Raw genomic sequence first — 19,688 nt, 5'->3', positions numbered from 1 at the left:
TCGGTGCCCAAGAGCTGGGTGGTCTGTGCGGTTGAGAGACCTAGACTGAATTCTGTCACTTCCCATCTTCTAATTACACCATTTCAATTCAGTTATATATCCTCTCCTGTTCTTAATTTTCTGATGCGTTTAATGAAGATAGTCCATTCTCCCGCTATCTCAGAGATGTTGTATTTAAAAAATATGAGTGGCTGTTCAGAACATAAATGACTAAAGTTGATGTTTCCACTGAGATGCTATATTTGTAAAGAAAAAAATCACTACCTCCTTTGACTATATGAGTGTAAAGGTTGACGACCATGTTTATTTAGGCTAGTTGTTCTCAGACTTTAATGTACATCAGCATCCTCTGTTGACACGTGAAAAACACATTGCTAAGACCCACCTTTGGAGTTTCTGATTCATCAGGTCTGTGGCAGGGCCTGAGAATCTGAACCTATGACACCTCCTCAAGTAATGCCGATCTGCCGGATTTAGAAAACCACTGCTACAGAACAAGGCTCAGAATGGTTGGCCAAACAGGTTCGCTGTTTGTGCCACACTCTAGGCTTTAGGTAGAGAGGACATTCTAGAGCCACTCATGGTGCCTTAAAATTCAGACAACTGCCTCAAAAAGGCAAGACTTAGGCAAGCCAGAAGATATTCAAGAATGAGTGAATGACTAATAAGTCCAAAATCTTTGACACTATAGGAGGAAAAAGATGCTTCAAAGAACTTAGTCAAGTGATATGTCAATAATAGCATTTATAGCCTTGGCTGGCGTAGCTCAGTGGATTGAGCATGGGCTGCGAACCAAAGTGTTACAGGTTCAATTCCCAGTCAGGGTACATGCCTGGGTTGCAGGCCATGACCCCCCAGCAACTGCACATTGATGTTTCTCTCTCTCTCCCACTCCCTTCCCTCTCTAAAAATAAATAAATAAAGTTAAAAAAACATTTTAAAAAAAACAATAGCATTTATAATGTTAAATAATGTATTCCTATTTAATCAGTCCTCTTGCATAACAATATTCAAGTTGAACAAAGAAAATCATGTGATTCTTTAGACTATTGAGTACTCAGTCAATAGTATGGTAACATTACATGATACAAGGCACTACCTTGTGTGGGAGTTTTCTTACTAATGAATACCATGCCTAGACTTTAGAAATCACCACCAAATATAAGATTTCAGAGATCTGGCATGTGTTACTGGTTTAATGTAACACTACATTAATAGCATCCACAGTCATATTTTCTACCTCGTGCCTGCGGTGTCTGCCACACAGCCCCCATTAACTGTAATTGAAGTTGCACAGCTGATTTCCCTCCTGGACAATAATTCTATAAATTTCTCTCTAAGTGGCAATATATCTTACCTTTAGCATATGTTTCATTTTAAAAGGAATGCATAAGATCCAGGAATAAATTTTAACATGAAGAAAACTATCCTATTTGTCTTGAATTTCCAAGTGTTCATCCAAGTTGAATAAATGTAGAACTAAGCTGAAAGTTTAGTTTACATGACTTGAGACATTGATTTAACTGGAGGATACATACACAGATTCATCTGCTCAAATGTCTGTTAAAAAGTCTTATATCAAGTCAAATTATTATGACATTATGTGTTTATATACATATACATACACATCTAACAAATTGTTCACACACTTTAATAAGTGAAACCATCTACTCACAGTATAAATGGCTACTTCCACATTTGTAAGTTATTTCTTTGTCAGTATTGCTATCAGGTTTAATTTAATCCAGTTGCTGTTAGTGTATCAATGTTTTATTAATTTTCTTTTTTTAATAGGTGATGATATCTCATTTTTAAATGGTATGTCTTTTTTAAAAGATTTTATTTATTTATTTTTTAGAGAAGGAAGGGAGCGAGAAAGAGAGAGAGAGAGAAACATCAATGTGCCGTTGCTGGGGGCTATGGTCTGCAACCCAGGCATGTGCCCTGATTGGGAATCGAACCTGTGATGCTTTGGTTCACAGTCCGCGCTCAATCCACTGAGCTACTCCAGCCAGGGCTAATGTTTTATTAATTTTCAAATACAGAAAACATGCCAGAAAATTTACTTGCAAACTCACATAGTAGAAAAGTTAATATTTCTGAGTGCTTACTGAGTGTCCTACATTGTGTGATCTAATTCTAACCTCTTCATGAAACCTGTAAGACTCGCCCAAAGTCTTTCCAATAAGGGGCAAATAAGAATAGTTTGAGCATGAAATCCATGCTCTTCCTGATTACCCCATGCTGCCCCTGAAAATTAATTATAATTCTGAAATCCAGCAGAATTTGCTTTTTATTTGTTGAGTGTATGTGAATTTCATGCAGCTAAGAGATGGCTATGTCACTTCTAGGTAATAAGATGTTTTGTCTTCTTCAAGGCTAGTTTGTGGGTAAGATTTTTCTCTGAAGGTCACACAAATCCATGGCCGTTGACACTGCAAATATATTTCAGCATTTTCATGCACTGAGTTCACATTATCCCATCCCTAACAGGAAATGTAAAAGATAACATGAAACTTCCAATAGAGGAGCTCCAGAGCCACGTTTATGCCAGGCTGAGTAAATTCTGTTTCTCTTCTTGCCAATAGAAGTTAGCTGTAAACTGGCTCTGACCAGTTTATCCACTGTGGTTTTCCTCCAGAAATTATTTCAGGTAACTAGACATCTGGACCATGCTCTAAATCAGGATTGATTATTAGAGGCTTCTAGGCCAAACTGGCCCTGAGACTTGTTTTTTTTTTTAAGTGTGCATATGGTTTTCAAGAATTGAAATTTGAAAATAAATGCTATTAGCCAAGGTGTGCACTCCAGCTCATCCCCAGGCCCACTACTGCATATGGTGCCTGGCTGTCTTCCACATTCCCATTTGATGCCTAGTTCCTAAAGACATCTGATGCATAACCCTTGCTGGTAAAAGTTAGTTTTGTTTCTAATGTTAGGGGCCACCTAGGAATACTACGTAAATAGTGCACAAATAAAAGCCAAATATTATAGTTTTATAAAAGAAAAAAATAAAAGACTGATGTTTTCATTATTTCAGAATCATTGTTAAACAATAAAATCATTATATAGCAATGCTTTCTGAAAATGTGGGATGAGCAGTTTTATATAATTACCTTACAAGAATCTATTCCTCCTTCCTCATAGCCTGCACACACCATATTTTCTGTGATGTTGTATTCCGGCATCTGTTGTTGGCATTTCTCATTTGATAGAAGAGGAACATCAGCATCTTGCAATACGTCTGCAGTAGGACCTGTTCAACATGGATAATACAAGCATCCAGTCAGCAGTGATCAACATGCATCAGTGAATGAGCCACCATCAGTCTTATTTATTTTAACAGTTCACTCTCATTATCTAGCACTGTGTGTATATATAATGGACCTAAATGCTAAACCTTGTACTTTAAAGCACATAATAAAGCTCATCTGTGGGCTTTACCAAATGAATGTAAAGCGCTTCTTTGGTTCTCAAGGGCTAGCTAGAATAGTGGGTTGGACTAGACAGTCTTTAGGCATGTTTAGTAATTTTAAACAGTTACAGTGTTGCTCATGGAGGGGTGGGGTGGGAAAGCCCACCAACACAAAGAGTTTCATTCATGGAAATTAGCAATGGCTCAGAAATCCAGAAGTGATTTCTATTTGGCACCTGAAGAGGTGTGCCCTTATGGTGGCATTCAGCTTCTCGCGATGCTGTGTGACTGAGCAGGTGCACACTGAACAGAAGATAAAGCTCAGATGAACTGTGCCCTCATTTAAGGGCATTCAGCTTGTCATCCACGTTCAGGTGAGGAGAAAGGAGGCATTTTGTAGCAGAGTGTACTTCCATGCTTTTTACAAAATGACTCATCTATTGGAAGCACGAACCTGTATTTACTGAAATACTAATCCCAGGAGGAAAGTGAAACAAGCAGGTGTCTAGTGGCCCAGAAAAGGTCCATGATAAGCACTTTCTAATAATTAGCAATTCTATTTGGCTCTTCAAGAGAGGCAGCAAGTTGAGGGTATGTTAGTACATCTGACAGGCAGTGTTCAAAGAAAAATGTATTGACCTCATTTCCTGCTAAAAAAGAAGATAAATATGTGTGTGTGCATTTTAGGTGCAAAACAACATTTGTATAACCCAGTGGTGTGTTGGTAAATGTTTAATAACTGGTGGTCAAGAAAAAAAGTCCCAATGTGTATTGCCTGCTGGCTTGCCTGGTATAATCACTCCAACCATGTCCAATTTCAAGGTACCAGCCTGACAATAAACATGGAGTTGGGAGATGTGTACAAATGGCTATTTCCAGCCAGTGCCCGTGACTCCAGCAGCACACCACTGGATGACTTTTCAAGTTTAACAATGAACTTTATGTTAAGAATAGAAGTTGTGGAGATTAAGATGAAGAAGAAATTCAGCATCTCACTGTCATCCATTCTATAAGGATTGAGGATGGGCTGGAAGACTTCTGTTTTATAATAAAAATCAAAGCTGATTTTGCTGCTTGCCAAGGGATAAAAATTGGTTGGGTGTGTGAAAAAACTTTTTGGTGAAGGAAAAATTTGAACAGTATTTTTATGTTTAACATTTATTTGTCAGTATGAACTGCCATGGGAATAATTGAGCATATTCACATCCACACCCAAAGTTAGTACATGTTTTTCAAGTTTACTAATTGTCTTAATTTATTCAACTAATATCACTTTATCTTTTTTGGTAAACTGTATGTTCATGGTTTTTCTAGAACAATTATTCAGTGTAAAATACTCAAAAAGGGGGTACTGAGATTTTATGCAATGAAGTAGCTAGAAACCCTAAGGCAGAATTTTTAAAATTCATTCTGATTGCCATCATCCAGCAACTATTTAAACCTGATCTGACTGCTTGTTTCTAAATGAAATTGACCTCAGATACACATGTTCTCTTGGCTCCCAGTCACTCCTAGAGACCTTCCTTAATCCGGTTAAATGCATATCTTTAGTACCAGTAAGTATCAGCTCTGGGAAAAAAATACCCATTTCCTATGGAATAAAGAGTCTTAAACTTATTCATTATTGGATAATTTGTTTGGAAGAGTCTACATTGTGGTCATAAATGTCTTCTGGTTTGAAGTCTGATAGGGACAATATCTATCTAGGAATCATTTTGACTCTTCTGATTTCAAATTTAATAAATCATGACATTTTTCAAGTGGCATAAATCAAAGAATATGCAGTCTTTGACTTCAATACATTTTATGGACAGTGGACATAAGGCATTTTCAGCAACCTAATGAAATTGCAGTGGAGAACTTTGTCAAAATCATCAGGCAGGGATTTGATGAGACTTGATGCTTTCTTTTACGAGAAGTAAGGATAGTTTGGCTGTGAGTGCTCTGCTTCTGGGACCTTCCCCTCCCCACAAGATTTAAATAAATCTTAGATACAGTTAGGGTTTGTAAATATCGTGCTATGATCTGTGGTCTGCTGTGACTCCAGGGGCCAGGTTCTCCCACCAGCCTCCAGTGCCTTTCCTTTTTGCTTAACTGTTAGCAAGTAGTCAAAACTCTGTCCTGGGTGGAGTAACTCCTATGAGGAATTTGGACACCAATGAGACTTGCAGTTGTTACATTTAGAGGGCATGTTACTGGATTGTTTTCATAAAAATCATGTTTGCTTCTTATTAGCATGTTTCTTTTCTGTGTTTGGAAAACATGCTATTAAATAATACTGGTGAGTCAGTGGTATATCCATCCATAGTATTCAATACAAGACTTGCACCATATCTGAGTCTTGCTGTCAGTAGGCAGAATCAGCATTTGAAGAGAGAAGGGGATTCTTTCTCACTTTATAGAATGTGACTGTGACACCTTCAGATGATAAAGACAGTTTTATGGATTTGGGAAATGTGATAGCTAATACTTTGGCTTTTGATGAGACTTTATCCATGAGATTTACAAAGGCAAATTTTGGAAACCTTTGGTTATATTCATTTTAATAGATATATCTTTCTCTTTATCAGTATTTATAATATAAATATTAGATTTTGAGTTTGGGGGATGCCTGATATCCCCTCCAATAAGGATTATAGTTTTATAATATGGTCTATAAAAATTGGAAAATAAGTTCTTAACTGTACAAATATGAAATATAGGAATATAAGTGTTTTTAAGAGATATTATATAAAATTGTTTTAGCATAAGAATTGCAAAAACTGTTGAAAATAGTCACAGGATAGTGCAATAAAATACTTTTTTCTAGTAAATATTTTCTTTTTATGGGGCTGATAATTTACCTTCATAAGCAACCCTTCCCCAGCCAGCAATAGAACAAATTCTTCCTGGAGGGAAAACTTGACTTTCTTCTGGTAAGCAAATAGGTTGTATATAATCTGAAAACAAAACAGAACAAAAGCTAGAATAGATGCACATGCACTTCCAAGTTCTAAAAATCAATCATTTTAAACATTTCATCTAAAACAAGTTGTACTTTTGTTTTATATGGCCTGGATATTATTTAGACATCAATCTTGGGGGAAAGAAGCATTTCAGAGCAGTACTTTTTGACAATCGATTAGGTACCACTGGTGGCCTTTTAGAATCCTCACATTGTCCCCTAATTACTCTTTCATAATGTCAACAACATCATAATTCTGGAATTAACCATTTATGTCAATTTTAAATAATTACAGTACTCAATAGAAAGTAGTGCCAATTCTGTGGAAGTCTTGGTGAGGCTGTTTTTTAGGATCACTTAAGAGAAATTTGGGTAAAAGTTTTAAAAAATATTTTCCCCACGTATCTCACATTAAAAAAGTTTTTAGGTGATTGTTTTACTGGGCACTTAAGAAAGCTTTAGCACCGGTCGTTAACTTTCAAAGCCCTTTGCAACAATTTACAAGCCACCTGACATTTATTAAAGCTCCCACTCCATGTACATCCCAGGGCAGACTCCAACAATGACTGAGGTACGGTGCTATAAAACCGACCACAGTAATCATCTGTGTTTGGTAAGTGCTGCAGCGGATGCGGAGGCCAAATTCCATAGAAGCCAGAAAATGGCGGCACTTCCCCTAACTGGGATTGGACAGGTCTTCAGAGTGAAAGTTAGAATTGGGAGCCCTTCTGGATAAAGTTTACTCTTCAGGTGACTTCTTGAATACTCGTATGATCCAGGTATTCAGCGGTAGTCCTCCATCTGCCCCTTTATTGATATCATTGAATATGCTTAAGAATTTTATTCTGCGGGTAACAATGCTTGCTCACTTTTTCTTGTTGCATAGGATCTTCTCTCATTTTGTCGTTCTCTGGTCTTTGAGCAGGTAAACCCACCTTTCTTTTACATGAGAGACAGGGGAGGCCCACCTTGTAACACAGTCTATTTTTTCCTGGGCTGCTCCTCTGAGCTTACACAGGACTCTGAGGGTTTTATTCTACTGGTCAACTTTCTAGAAAGTTGGATTTAATACCACTGGAGGGTAATTGAATATGTTTCTCTTTCATTCTCCAATTCCTTTAAGTTATAATAATTTTTACAACAAATTATTCAACTTTTAAGTACTGTTAATGAATGGGTGCCGATAATATTTCAAATCTAGGTTTGAATTCAGTTGGGCAGATCAGATGACTAAAAGTGACTTGTTTTACCTGTGTAATTCACTTTAAATTCAAGGTGCATCATGGCAATGTCATTGTTCTTTGTCCGTTTATTGTACTGTGGGTGTATGACAATTTGGTCTACCAAGCGGGTTACTACTTGAGGAGAAGTCAGATTCGATGTCATGTGCAGGCCTAGGATTGCTTTCCATTTAGATGGCTGTAAATTTCTCCTGAAGATGATAATAAAGAGGTATGAGAAACTCTCCATTTACCACAGTTACTTTCTAGAGATCTTCATTAAAGGTATTTCTGAATTATCTGTTCCCATCCTAAAATGTTCTTGATTTTCTCTAAAGAATCTTCTTTAAAATTATTCCTTTAATTTTTTTTTATCAGATCACAGAGAAAGCCTTAATTAGTGCTGATCTCTCTCTGCCACTTCTTTTAAATATTCTCTTGCTCTCCAGTTCTAGACTGTGGCTCTCAACTGTGGTTTCACATTATAGTCACAGAGAAGAACACTGATACCCACTCTCTCCCTCTTCTCTAGCTTTGATTTAATGAGACTGGGATTTTAACTTTAAACTAATAGTAAAATCACATCTCCAAGATTATGCTCATGTATGACCAGTCTGAGAACCACAGTTTCAGAGCACATTGCACTGTGGAAATGGCATCTTGGCCCAGGATTTCTTCAGACACACACAGCAGCTACTGCAGTAATGGAGGGAGGTTCAGGAGCATGCTCCCATTCGGGGTGCCACTGAATTCACACAGACTTGAGGTAAGCAGGAAAACCTATTATGATGCCTATAATCTAACATAAACTTGAGTAATTTCCATCTACAATGGACTTGAATAATTTTCCATATACAATGTTGGCCATCAATAAAGTGTTGGTAAAGAATAACATTTGTGTTATAGGGCAGACTGAATTAAATAGCATATTATAATTTTTACATGTGCAAGGACTTTTAAGTGTACTACTGGCTTGCAATATTTTCACTCCAAAAATTTACAAGTCAACATCTGGAATTAAGCCAATTAAGTCATATTCACAATGAAGTCAAAATTCAATAACTTCAATGATCATGGAGTGATTTAATTCTTAATAGTTGCAAATGCCTAGTTTAACGTGGCATTGGACTTGTTGGGGGGGGTAAGTTAATTACATGGACACAGAAAGATTTGTGGAATGACTTGAAAGTGAAATGCAAATGATACATGTTGGAGGGATATTTCCTTCCCAGAGTGCTACTTATACATGCAAGAGAAATACAAACATGCAAAGTAGACTATTTTGTATGTATCACAATAGTAGTTTTGGAAATCACTGAGAATGTATCAGATTAATGTTGCTGTAGATTGTATTTAATTAGACCAGTAGCTTAAAGCATGTATGTTTAATCTTCATAGTTTATAGTTCATGCATTGGTTTTCTACTCAAAACCTTAAAATAATGAGAGGAAATAGGGATTACTAAACACTGTGTTAGCTACAAGTTATCTCATATCATTTATAATATATTTATAGTTAGCAGATAAGATTTGGGAGATTAGATGCTGTTTCTGAACTGCATTATTTTATCATTAATTTAAATGTATAGTAAACAATCTACTTATGTTTCTCTGAATATGATTATCTCTGAAGATAAAATATGTAGAAAGCTTTAAGGAGATAATCTTATTTTTGATAGTTACATGTTCCCTATTATTAACTTCAAAATAAAATCCACATAATGTACTCATATTCCTTTTGAACAAATTTTATTATTTATTATTTTAATGTTATACCGCTAATATACTTGATATTATTTATAAGTATCAATATATTAGTTATATAAAAATTTAATTATAATGAAAAATATAAAATCTATGTATAAATACTGAATGCAAAGTAAGTGAGATGGTATTGTAATTATTAGATTAGTTTTCTTATATATATTGAATAAATATATATATTAAATGTTGAGTAAAAAACATACAATTCTTTAAAAGGAGTGATCACTAGTAAATTCAGGTAACTCTAACTATCTAAACTTACTAATGAGATCCAGCCATTTGCCTGGCTTCCTTGACCACAACCCCAGGGTCACCATTGGTCATTCTAACTTTCTCCCTGATTTTATGCTTGCTCCTCCCAGCAGTCTCATCTCCACACAAAAGCCTGATTAGATAACACCACTCTCTAGCCTTCCAAATGGTCTCACATCCCATTTACTATGGCCTACTGAGTCCTCACCAGGGCCTAGGACCTAGCTGCCTACATCTCTAATCTTGTTCAAGGTTGTCTGCCAATCACTTTCTGGTCAATAGCAACAGCAAGGCTTCTTGACATTTCTTGTTTTTCTGCCCTACCCTTACAGAAGCATTATTTTTTTGGCCTGGCTGGTGTGGCTCAGTGGATTGAGCCCTTGCTTGTGAACCAAAGGTTCACTGGTTCAATTCCAAGTCAAGGGCACATGTCAGAGTTACAGGCCAGGACCCCAGTAGGAGGCTCTCCAGAGGCAACCACACATTGATGTTTCTCCCTCTTTCTTTCTCCCTTCCCCTCTCTAAGAGTAAATAAATAAAATCTTTAATAAAGGGATAAGGACTTTGTGGGTCTGTAGAGGACTATTATCCCCAAAACTTAGAATCTTGTTTGGTACAGAATAAATGCTCAATAAATATCACTTGACTGAATGAATATATGAAAACAGAATGCAACCCAGAAGCCAGAAAGATTGAATGTGACCAGTTTAATCACACATTGCATCTAGGTAAAGAGAAGGAAGTTGTATGCTAAGCAATATCAGCACAAGAGATTGCACAAAAAACAAAATTATATTAAAAATTAAAATGTAATAAAAGAGACTGGAAAATTGGCAAAAGGACTTTCCATGGATCATTTAATCATTGGTACACATCTAGTCAATAGATGTGATCCAGACTGTAAATCTATATATAACTGCCCCCACAAAAAACTGAGGAGTAGTTGCTTCTGCAAGCAGAAAGGGAGATTGACTGGGAAGAAGTATAAGAGTGCTTCCCAGATGATGAAAATGTTTTATGTCAAAACTCATGAAATTGCACATTTGAGGTGATGCATTTGCTTTGTGTCAGTTGAAAAAAATGGAAAACAAATATTAAACTGGTTGGTTCATAGGTTTGCTTAACACAGTGGTAGGGTTAGCAATTCTCAAACTGCTTTTTGTGTTCTACTTGAACTGCTTGAGAAAATCCATAAACATTTTGTGCATGGTAGAAGCAAGGTGTCCTATTATTGAAGAAAACAGTTGCAATATGGAAGGATAAAATACTACATCCAGTGGTATTTTATTTTAGTTGGAGCTATCTTTGAGTTCATATTTACAGGTATACAGTTGTGCCCATTAAGAAAGTCTATGAGCAGGACATGAAAGCAGTACCAATGAGCACACAATATATATTTTTTAAAATACAGAAGGAACTACAAGCAGCTGAAAGGAATTGGGGTTTCATTTAGAAAGCTTGAGTTGAGGTGTAGGACAAGAAAAGCACAGATGGACATGGAACATCTTATTTTGCCAGAAAATAAAGAGTTTTCAAAGATTGGTGATATGTTATGATTGATAAGGGAGCAGCAAAAAGGGTTTTCCCAAATATAAGGACTTTCTACAAAATTCTTGCTCATATTAATATATATATATAAGACAAGAAAGCCAGAAAGGCTAAAAAAGACAGAAAGAAATGCTATTTCAGATTTTAAAATACCTAAGAGGCAAAGAAACTAAATGTGCATTATCCTGGATTGGTTCTTGGGTGGCAAAAATATGAACAAACCAAAAATATTGTAAAGGGCATATTTGGTAAAATTGACAAAAATGAATACAGACTGTAGATTAGATCATTGTTTTCTGGTTAATGTTAAATTGCCATGATTTTCTGTGATTATGTAAGACAATGTCCTTGTTCTGCTCTGGCTGATGTAACTCAGTGGACTGAGTGTGGGTTGTGAACCAAAGGGTCACGAGTTCAGTTCCCAGTCAGGCCACATGCCTGGGTTGTGGGCCAGGTCTCCATGGCGGGAGGGGGGGGGGCGCATGAGAGGCAACCACACACTGATGTTTCTCCCCTCTCTTTCTCCCCATCTTTCCCTCTCTCTAAAAATAAATAAAATATTTTTTAAAAAGTAAAGAAAATGTCCTTGTTCTTAGTAAAATTACATTAACATACAATGTTACTGTAATGTTACATTAACATACAATTACCATATACAATGGTAAAGGGGCACAATGTCTAAGCTACTATCAAATGGTTGGAAAAACATTCCCCAGATTGGAGAGAAAGAGTAAGAAAGATTTTACAGCATAAAATTTAAACAATTAGAGAATCTGGGTGAAGTTCTAAAAGAGTTCTTTGTACTATTATTTGCAATTTTGTGCATGTTTTGAAATTATATCCATACAAGATATTTGTAAAATAAATATGCTTAATGTCCCTTGGCAAGACTTAGACTCTTTCTTCATAGACCTTTTGATGAAGGAACAGCAGCACAATAAATTTTTTTGTTGCACATTCATATTCACAGCATGGAAAGTCATCCAGCATGTTAATTTTCCCTGACAATTGCCTTAGAAGGCAGATATCCTTTAAACACCCTACAGATGAGGATACTGAAATGCAGAGATACCAAGTCATATGAGACCAGTAGGATAGGTAGGAGCAAAACCCTGTCCTCTGGTTCAAAGTCAACATTTCCTTTAAACCACAGTAAAACTGGCCCATAGTTTCCAAATCTCTCTTTTAAAGTTGGAAAAGAAGACAAGTCAGTGATAGAGAAACAACAGGCACAGGGATATTTAGGGTCATCTAGCAGCACTGAGGCTGAATGGGAGTGTGGACAGTAAGAATGTAGAAAGAGGGGAGTTGTAGGTTAAAAGACCTGGAACAGATTTACACCGAGGACAAGTCATTTGTGTAGTGTGATTTCAGGAAGTTGCTTGATTTGGTTTCTTCCTTTTAAATATCAGGAAATTAAGCATTTCACTTCACAGTTAGGATTTTAAAAATATAAGTAGGCAGAATTGGCATACTGGTGAAATATTTTTTGATCAAGTATCTAAAATAATATCAGAAAATTTCTTGCTTGGTTAGAACTATGAAGTGAAACACAAGAAACTGAAACTCTTCGCAAGTGGAGAAAGAAGAAATAATGCCACTGAGTGGCTGAGGAGGGGGACAATGCAAGCGTGGTGAGACTAAATTGGAATTCATCTCGATTCTATTACAGCATACCTTTGTTTGCTTGTGTTCAGACTAAAATTGTATGAAAAGACATTTTATGTCCTATATGACTGAACACAAATTTATATTAGATAAAACTACTTTTTGTATATTTGTGGTTTGAAACAGATATAATATTGGTATCATCGACCCATAGTAAATACATCTGTAAGGCAGATAATTGAAAGATGTCACTAACATTGCTGCAAGCTTGGTTAACATTTAGAAAGCATATGTTCCACAAGAACATCAAACAAATTTACCAAATTCCAGGTTAATTACAGGAGATTGCTAACTTATTAAGACTTACTTTTGTGCAACAGAACACACTAAATGTTCAGCTAAAGATACCTCTTACCTGTAATACCATTAGGGTGTAAATTACCCATCTGCGACATGCCCAAGGCATAGCGTATACATAGGTAAAAGTTAAAGTCGTGTTTAGCAGGTGATGGGAAAACTGACTGCTATGTGTGCTTGTTATGCTCTGGTTGAAAACAGATTAAATTGTAAATTTATCAGGAGGCTGCAAAAGTCAAGAAGGTACACTTCAGATGTGGGAGAGGCTAGTTTAGTCACTGAGTTATAAGGCTCAGAGCATAGAATCAGAGAGCTTTAGATGTAGGTGGTCAGCACCACGGACAGTTCCTCTGAAGGCTCAGGTAATTTGGCCAACCTGTGATCTGGTGGAATGTCCTCATTTCCAAGTTCCTGGGATTATTAATTCACATTTACCTTCACTCTATACAATGAGTATTGAGGCATAGAGTCAGTCCTTCAATACTCATCCTCACGGGCACTCCCTACCTTCCAACTTTCAAAACCTCCTGGTGATAACTTGTTTCCATCGATAAAAGAACTTCCGATGTCTGTGTTGGTAGAGATTTCAGTCTTTTAATCTGATTAACTACAGCTGCATCTTCAATTCTGTGCACACATGATTCTTTCCTCAGAGATTCTGGATGCCTTTCATAAGACGCTCATTGCAACCTCAAAGGAAAAGCCATTTTCTGAAGTCTTCTGCTTAGTTAGGGGCAGGAAATTGCCCTAGGGCAGGGCTTGTGAATTTTCGATGAGGAAGCCAGCATTTTATCTGACCTAATTCAGAAGTCTTACAATGGGATTACCTAAAGAGGTTCCTTCTCTCATACAAGAAGGAGAGAATTAACAAGGTGTTGGGCCCAGGAATATTTATTTTCTCCTCTTTTTCTCTCTGTTCCCTCTATACACACTGTTTTCTCCTGTGGCATTGCTTTAGAAATGGCAGCTTCTAGAGGGAGAATAATTTCTAGAATTCAAAGTGTATTTTGCCATGTTATAAAAAAAGAATTAGATATAGTTGACACTAGTTCTAAGTTTTAGTTATGGGTAGCATCAAAATAGATCTGACTCGAGAACTAAGTAAACATTTTTATCCTAATTCATAATTAGGTCTTTAAGCACAAATATTTGGAGCACAGTTTATTTGTAACTTGAGAGCTTTTTGATACTAATAATTTTCTGACAACACATATTGACCTAATAGAATGATAGCCAGTACAATTTATACATTAAATACTAATTTTACACCTTTAAAGTTATTAGGTATTAGGTATGAAGGATACATAATACCTCATGCAAATATCTAACAAGGAATGATTTTTAATTGAAGTTTCTCTATTTCAGATATGATTTTAATGGGAAACTGATGGGAAAGCTTATAATGTCCTAAGAGCGGGAATATTCCCCTGATGAAGTGGATTTATTTGTGAGGCTACCTGGAAATGCACAGTGCGTGCTGTGGTCATCTCATTTCAGCAGGGACTCTGTGGTGCCACACTCACCCGTACACGCAGTGAGCCGCGGACACCAGCCAGTCGCTGCTGACGAGAGAAGCACCGCAGAGCAGCTGCCTGTTGTAATACAGAGCAGTGAGCCAGGGCCAGGCTCCTTCTTCGGCGTCATTTCCTCCAACAATCCTTGGGCTGACTTCTGGAGCCACCATTTTCCCCCCACATGCTATTAAAATAATTGAAGAAAGAGCTGTTTTATTTTTGGTGAATTTTCTCTGATCACAACAATTGAGTGGATTGCTACAAAATAGCCTCAGGGGACAGACCAGCTCTATTCAGAATTTTTAACAGAAAGCTTGAACAAAAACATGACAAAATATTTACTTACGTTTATGGTTACATTGTAACAGAATTAGTGAATCCTGTAAACACTGTTTACTGTAATAGAAGAACAATTATATTTTAGAAATTATGCACCTAACAGTTTACAGCAACACATAATGTAGGGTATCTTACCTTTTTTGGTTATATGAACTTTTAAGTATCATATAAAAATGTAGGAAGGTTGAAATACAAAGCAGAAAATCCTCAGTTTAAAGTCAAGTAGAACTGAGTTTGTATCATTTACCTCTTACGTTTCATGATTTGGGTAAGTTGCTCATTGTCCCTCAGACTCCCTCTGTCATTCATAATATGGGGACTTTATTGTAATTTTCTGAGAACTAAAATTTTTTTCTGTGAAATTATTATTGTGCCTTACATACAATGGACACTCAATAAATGATAGCTGTTGATGCGGACTCAGGCTTGTGGGGTCTGCCACATTGTGCATGAGACACGAGACATTCACACGGACTAATGAGTCCTGTGGAGGAAAAGGGCGAGCATAGCTTTTCTCTCCAGGGGAGCAAAAGCAGCAGCCTGCGCCTTGACGGGCCTTTATTTCTTTTCTGGGCACATTACACGAAGGTCCTTATTTACTACGCACAGGTGGTTACCTTTTTCAGAAAACAAAGGAGCTAATCACATCACAGAAGAAGGATATTGGCAAATGAAAAGGGAAAAGTAGTTGAACCTGTTACACCCTTCCTTGGAAGGTTTAGCGTGGATTTTAGGAAGTTACAGTAAGCACTTGCTGTCTCAATTCAGGGTGAGGGAGTTTTACCAAAAGCAAGTCTCAAAGCGGCCTAGGCACATTGCAGGCCTGATTTCCCATGGGAGAACCTATCTGTGGGCGTGGGTCCTGTGCATCTCCGAGTGGGAGCTGCACCCACGCCACGCAGAATGATCTCCTACCAGCTGTTGTTCATTTGTTTGAGCCCACATTGGAGTTCATCATTCAATAACAGAATATGCCTCAATATTCCTATCAGACAACCAGTCAGTGCCTCACTGTGTGCCAGACTGTAAACACCATTCAGTGAATTCAGGGATAAATTAATCACGGGTCCTGTTTTCAAAGGTAAACATGTAAATAGGCATATATAAAATGAAGTTTAGTCATAAATACTTTAAAAACTTGCCATCTGTTTAATAGTTGGATATCAACTATACAAAGTCAGTAATTGTATTTTTAAAAAATTTAAACAAAAAAAATTGTTTGAAAATGTGTTATACTTACCAACCACTAGAGATCAGTCTAATACAAGGAATTAAAATGCTTGCCTGCTATTCCCTGATGCAGCTACTGCACACACATTGATCACATGAACACGCATATAATTTTAATTATTTCTATTTATATATTTAACTGTATCTAGTGTGCACATTGTTTAGATGCTTAAAATTTTAGGGAAAACCCCTCCGAAGCATAAAATAAGACTCCAGATCCATATGAAATCATAGGTATGACCAGAGCCATTCAGTTTTCCGGAAAACACGTGATAAAATGAATTTCAAACCACAGGTGTTATATGGTCTGATTTACCTATCCTTTAGAACAGAAGATGATTCTAATGGAAATACAAAGAAATATGCTTACATTTTATTAATAAGCAATGTGTACATATGCATATCTACCTAGGTTTAAATATACGAGTACGTATTCAGAATTCTGCAAGGAAGAAGCCTCAATTAACTCCTCTTCTATTACCTACACATAGTTGAGAAGGAAGTAATTTCTGGGATATGTGAAGTTTTATCCCAACTCTTTCTATATCTATAGTACTCATCACTGCAAATCCATATTCAAAATGGTTCATCACTTTTAGATATTAGAAAATGCTTAATACTTTGTGGTATGTATAAAAGTGATGAATTTTTACTTTTAGTAAACACAGAAAACTTTTTGGTTAACTTAAGAGGTAACCAGAAATGTAAGCTAAACCTTGCAATTCAATCTCCACGTATGTTGGTTAGTCAAAAGCTTCGTACATATGGTAATCACACACAGGGGTGTCTAGGTACAGAGGAGAAAACTGCTTAACTGCAGGCAGAATGAGCAGTGAATCCACTGTTTGTGCAGGTGCATTTAGAGAGACTGCAGAGAAGCGGAGTTGCTGTCCTGACCTTCGGCAGTGGAGTCAGCCCTGTCTGGTTCTCCCGACAGGAAGAAAGACAATGCCACGATCCTGTGTTTTTCTCCCAGCCCCGTGGGAGCGATGCTGTGATATAAATAGGTGGATTTATATCTGTTACATTGACAAAATGAACTCATTTCTCTCCTAGTATATGCTCAACAACATAGCCTTTTTGTTGTTGAAAAGCCTTCACTTTTTTTCTCTCTCCTTTCCAGCACTGCTATTTCAAGTGAGCTATTGCTTTAGGAACTGGGAAGACAGCACAGTGCAGTGAAAAAGTAGAGGGCTTTGGAGTCAGAGTGCCTTGGGTTAGAATCTGTGTGGTTCCTGCAGGCTTCATGAACTTTCTCGAGTCTGTCACCGACACCAGACTTCTGTTTCCTCATCTTCCTAGTAGAGCAATACCACCTGTGCCATAGAGCTTTTCTGTGGACCAGGAGTAACTTCAGTACCATTCCTACCACAGCGTCTGTCACATGATAGGAATTCAGCAAAGTGTTTGATAAGCACTTTGAATCCTGTATCTAGCTTCCTGCTACTGGAGTGGTCTGAAGGATAAGAAAAAATAGAAACATAGTACTGCAGCTTCATGAATCATATACTTCCCGTTACATTGAGTCAGATTCCTGGGAGCTCGCTGAGTGGCCTTTCTCAGTGGTGGCGAATAGTCTGAGCCTTGCATATGACTCACAATAGGGGAAAAATGAGGATACGGTTCAGTAGGTTTTCATAATTGGAAGAATAATCTCTTTGATATTCTCTTCCTTTCCTTATTTTTTTTATCATAGCCGACATCGCAAGGGTGTTTTAAAAAACACCAGTTTTCACGGGGAAACAATGTAAGAAATATATACATAAATAAATTAACTACCTAACTAAATAAATGCATATATGTCTGATTTTCACTAATTCAGTATAACATGGCTGATCAAGGATGGGATTAAGGGACTTTCTAAAAGTTATGAAACATTAAAGTATCTATGTATGTAAATATCTCCTTCAAATAACACTAACGCACATACTGTAGGGACTTTGATTGTGGAAACAATGTTGCTTTTTAAAACATGAGTAAAAGCTATAAGAGTGAACCTAATTTTAAAGGGCAAAAAAGAATCCGTAGGCACAACTAGAAGTCTATTTGCTGAGGCAGAGAAAAGATGACCATGACTTTCTCCTCTTTTAACGATAGCTAATCTGTGCTGCTCTCATTAATCTGATTCACATTGGGCTGATTTATCCTAGCTCTCACCATTTTTTTTCAATGGGATCTACTTGTTTATGAATCTGAGGGTAAGGATTAAAAGGATATAGAATTAGAACTTACCTGATCGATATCAGTGTGCTAAACAATTACATATACAATATCTCATTTGCTTGTTTTACCATTTATATGGAGATTAGGCAATGTTATCAGAAAGCATCAATCAGAGACTTCTTGAGATTACTCGGAGAATAAAAATGTTAAATAACTTTCAAGGTTATGTGATTAGTATGTGATGGAATTAAAATATGACTGGCTTCAAAATCTATCTCTTTGCAGTCCATGAGCAAGTTGGCCAAGAACAGATCTCAGAACCCACCTTGGTGTTAGTATTAAGCTGCCATTAGGTGCTTTGTTCAGTTTTACAAATGGTCCACTTGTAGAAGCGAAGACAGGCGTTGATGAGTTTTGAGTCCTAGGGAAAAACACACATATAGATTAAACTAAAAACACAAAGGAAAAAGCTGAACTAAACTTTGGTTACTCGATGCTGTGGACATTGAAAGAAATTATAGAATTCCATACAAAGAAATGAACACATCAGTATAAATCTTCAAGTGCTTTGCTATCTAAAAGGTGGTACACATTAGTAGAATTACCTATAATGAGGTAGATATAACTTTAATTTTTGCTTAATACCTCAAGTTCTTATTACTTAACAAGTTAAAATCAGTGCATATATAACTTGGGTGTCTGATTTTTTTCATTTGACTTATTTCTATTGTCCAATAGTTTCTATGATGAGTTTTAATGACAACTTCACAGAATTGCTGCAATTATTAATTTTGTTCGAGTGTAATTAATCTTTTAAAAAATGCATGTTGCCCACAAACAATCTAGAAAAATGAATGCTTCTGTGTTTACTATTCCAAATGTCAACTTGTTCTTCATATTTCTTTCAATTCATAGCCTAACAAGCCCTCATTTAAAGCTGGAAGTTTTGTGTGGCTCTGAAAAATAAAGTATGCAGTCTGGACCTCCAAGTGTCAACTGGTGAGCCAGAATGCGATGGAGAAAGGGATGCCTCCATGTGACAAAAGCCATTAAACCCCTAGCCTTTCTAAATGTCCCTGAAAATCTGTTACATGGTCCTCTCACTGGAGAGTTTTGATTGGAGATTTCTCTCAATTATCCTGACCGTCTTCCTGAGGCTCAGCTGGAGACTCTCAGCTTCTCAACCCCTAATCTTGTGTACTGCCTTTTATTTATTTCAGATTTTAATTTTCATACAAAAGTATGCCTCTAGGCTGGAAACATCTTGATTCCTGCTATTTTCTACCGGTTAGCAGGGAGATTATGCACTTCCTACCTTTTTGGCTAGCATGATGG

At 36.8% G+C, this 19,688-nt stretch overlaps 1 protein-coding gene across 1 annotated transcript in view; it reads right to left on the bottom strand.

Annotated features, from left to right (window-relative positions):
• The window catches only part of TMPRSS15 (transmembrane serine protease 15), a 115,707-nt gene that overhangs the window by 1,553 nt on the left and 94,466 nt on the right, over positions 1 to 19,688 (bottom strand). The window contains exons 19-24 of the mRNA XM_045851784.1: positions 18,679 to 18,774; positions 14,968 to 15,017; positions 14,631 to 14,805; positions 7,610 to 7,791; positions 6,259 to 6,354; positions 3,117 to 3,256 (exon numbers count right to left, since the gene is read on the bottom strand). Coding sequence (XP_045707740.1) covers positions 3,117 to 3,256; positions 6,259 to 6,354; positions 7,610 to 7,791; positions 14,631 to 14,805; positions 14,968 to 15,017; positions 18,679 to 18,774 — 739 coding nt within the window. The remainder of the gene's footprint in view (positions 1 to 3,116; positions 3,257 to 6,258; positions 6,355 to 7,609; positions 7,792 to 14,630; positions 14,806 to 14,967; positions 15,018 to 18,678; positions 18,775 to 19,688) is intronic.

The sequence above is a fragment of the Phyllostomus hastatus genome, unplaced genomic scaffold (genome assembly GCF_019186645.2).
Source record: "Phyllostomus hastatus isolate PE091 unplaced genomic scaffold, TTU_PhHast_1.1 phas_contig_86, whole genome shotgun sequence".
Classification (NCBI taxonomy): Eukaryota; Metazoa; Chordata; class Mammalia; order Chiroptera; family Phyllostomidae; genus Phyllostomus; species Phyllostomus hastatus.
This window is presented reverse-complemented; position numbering and strand designations above follow the sequence as displayed.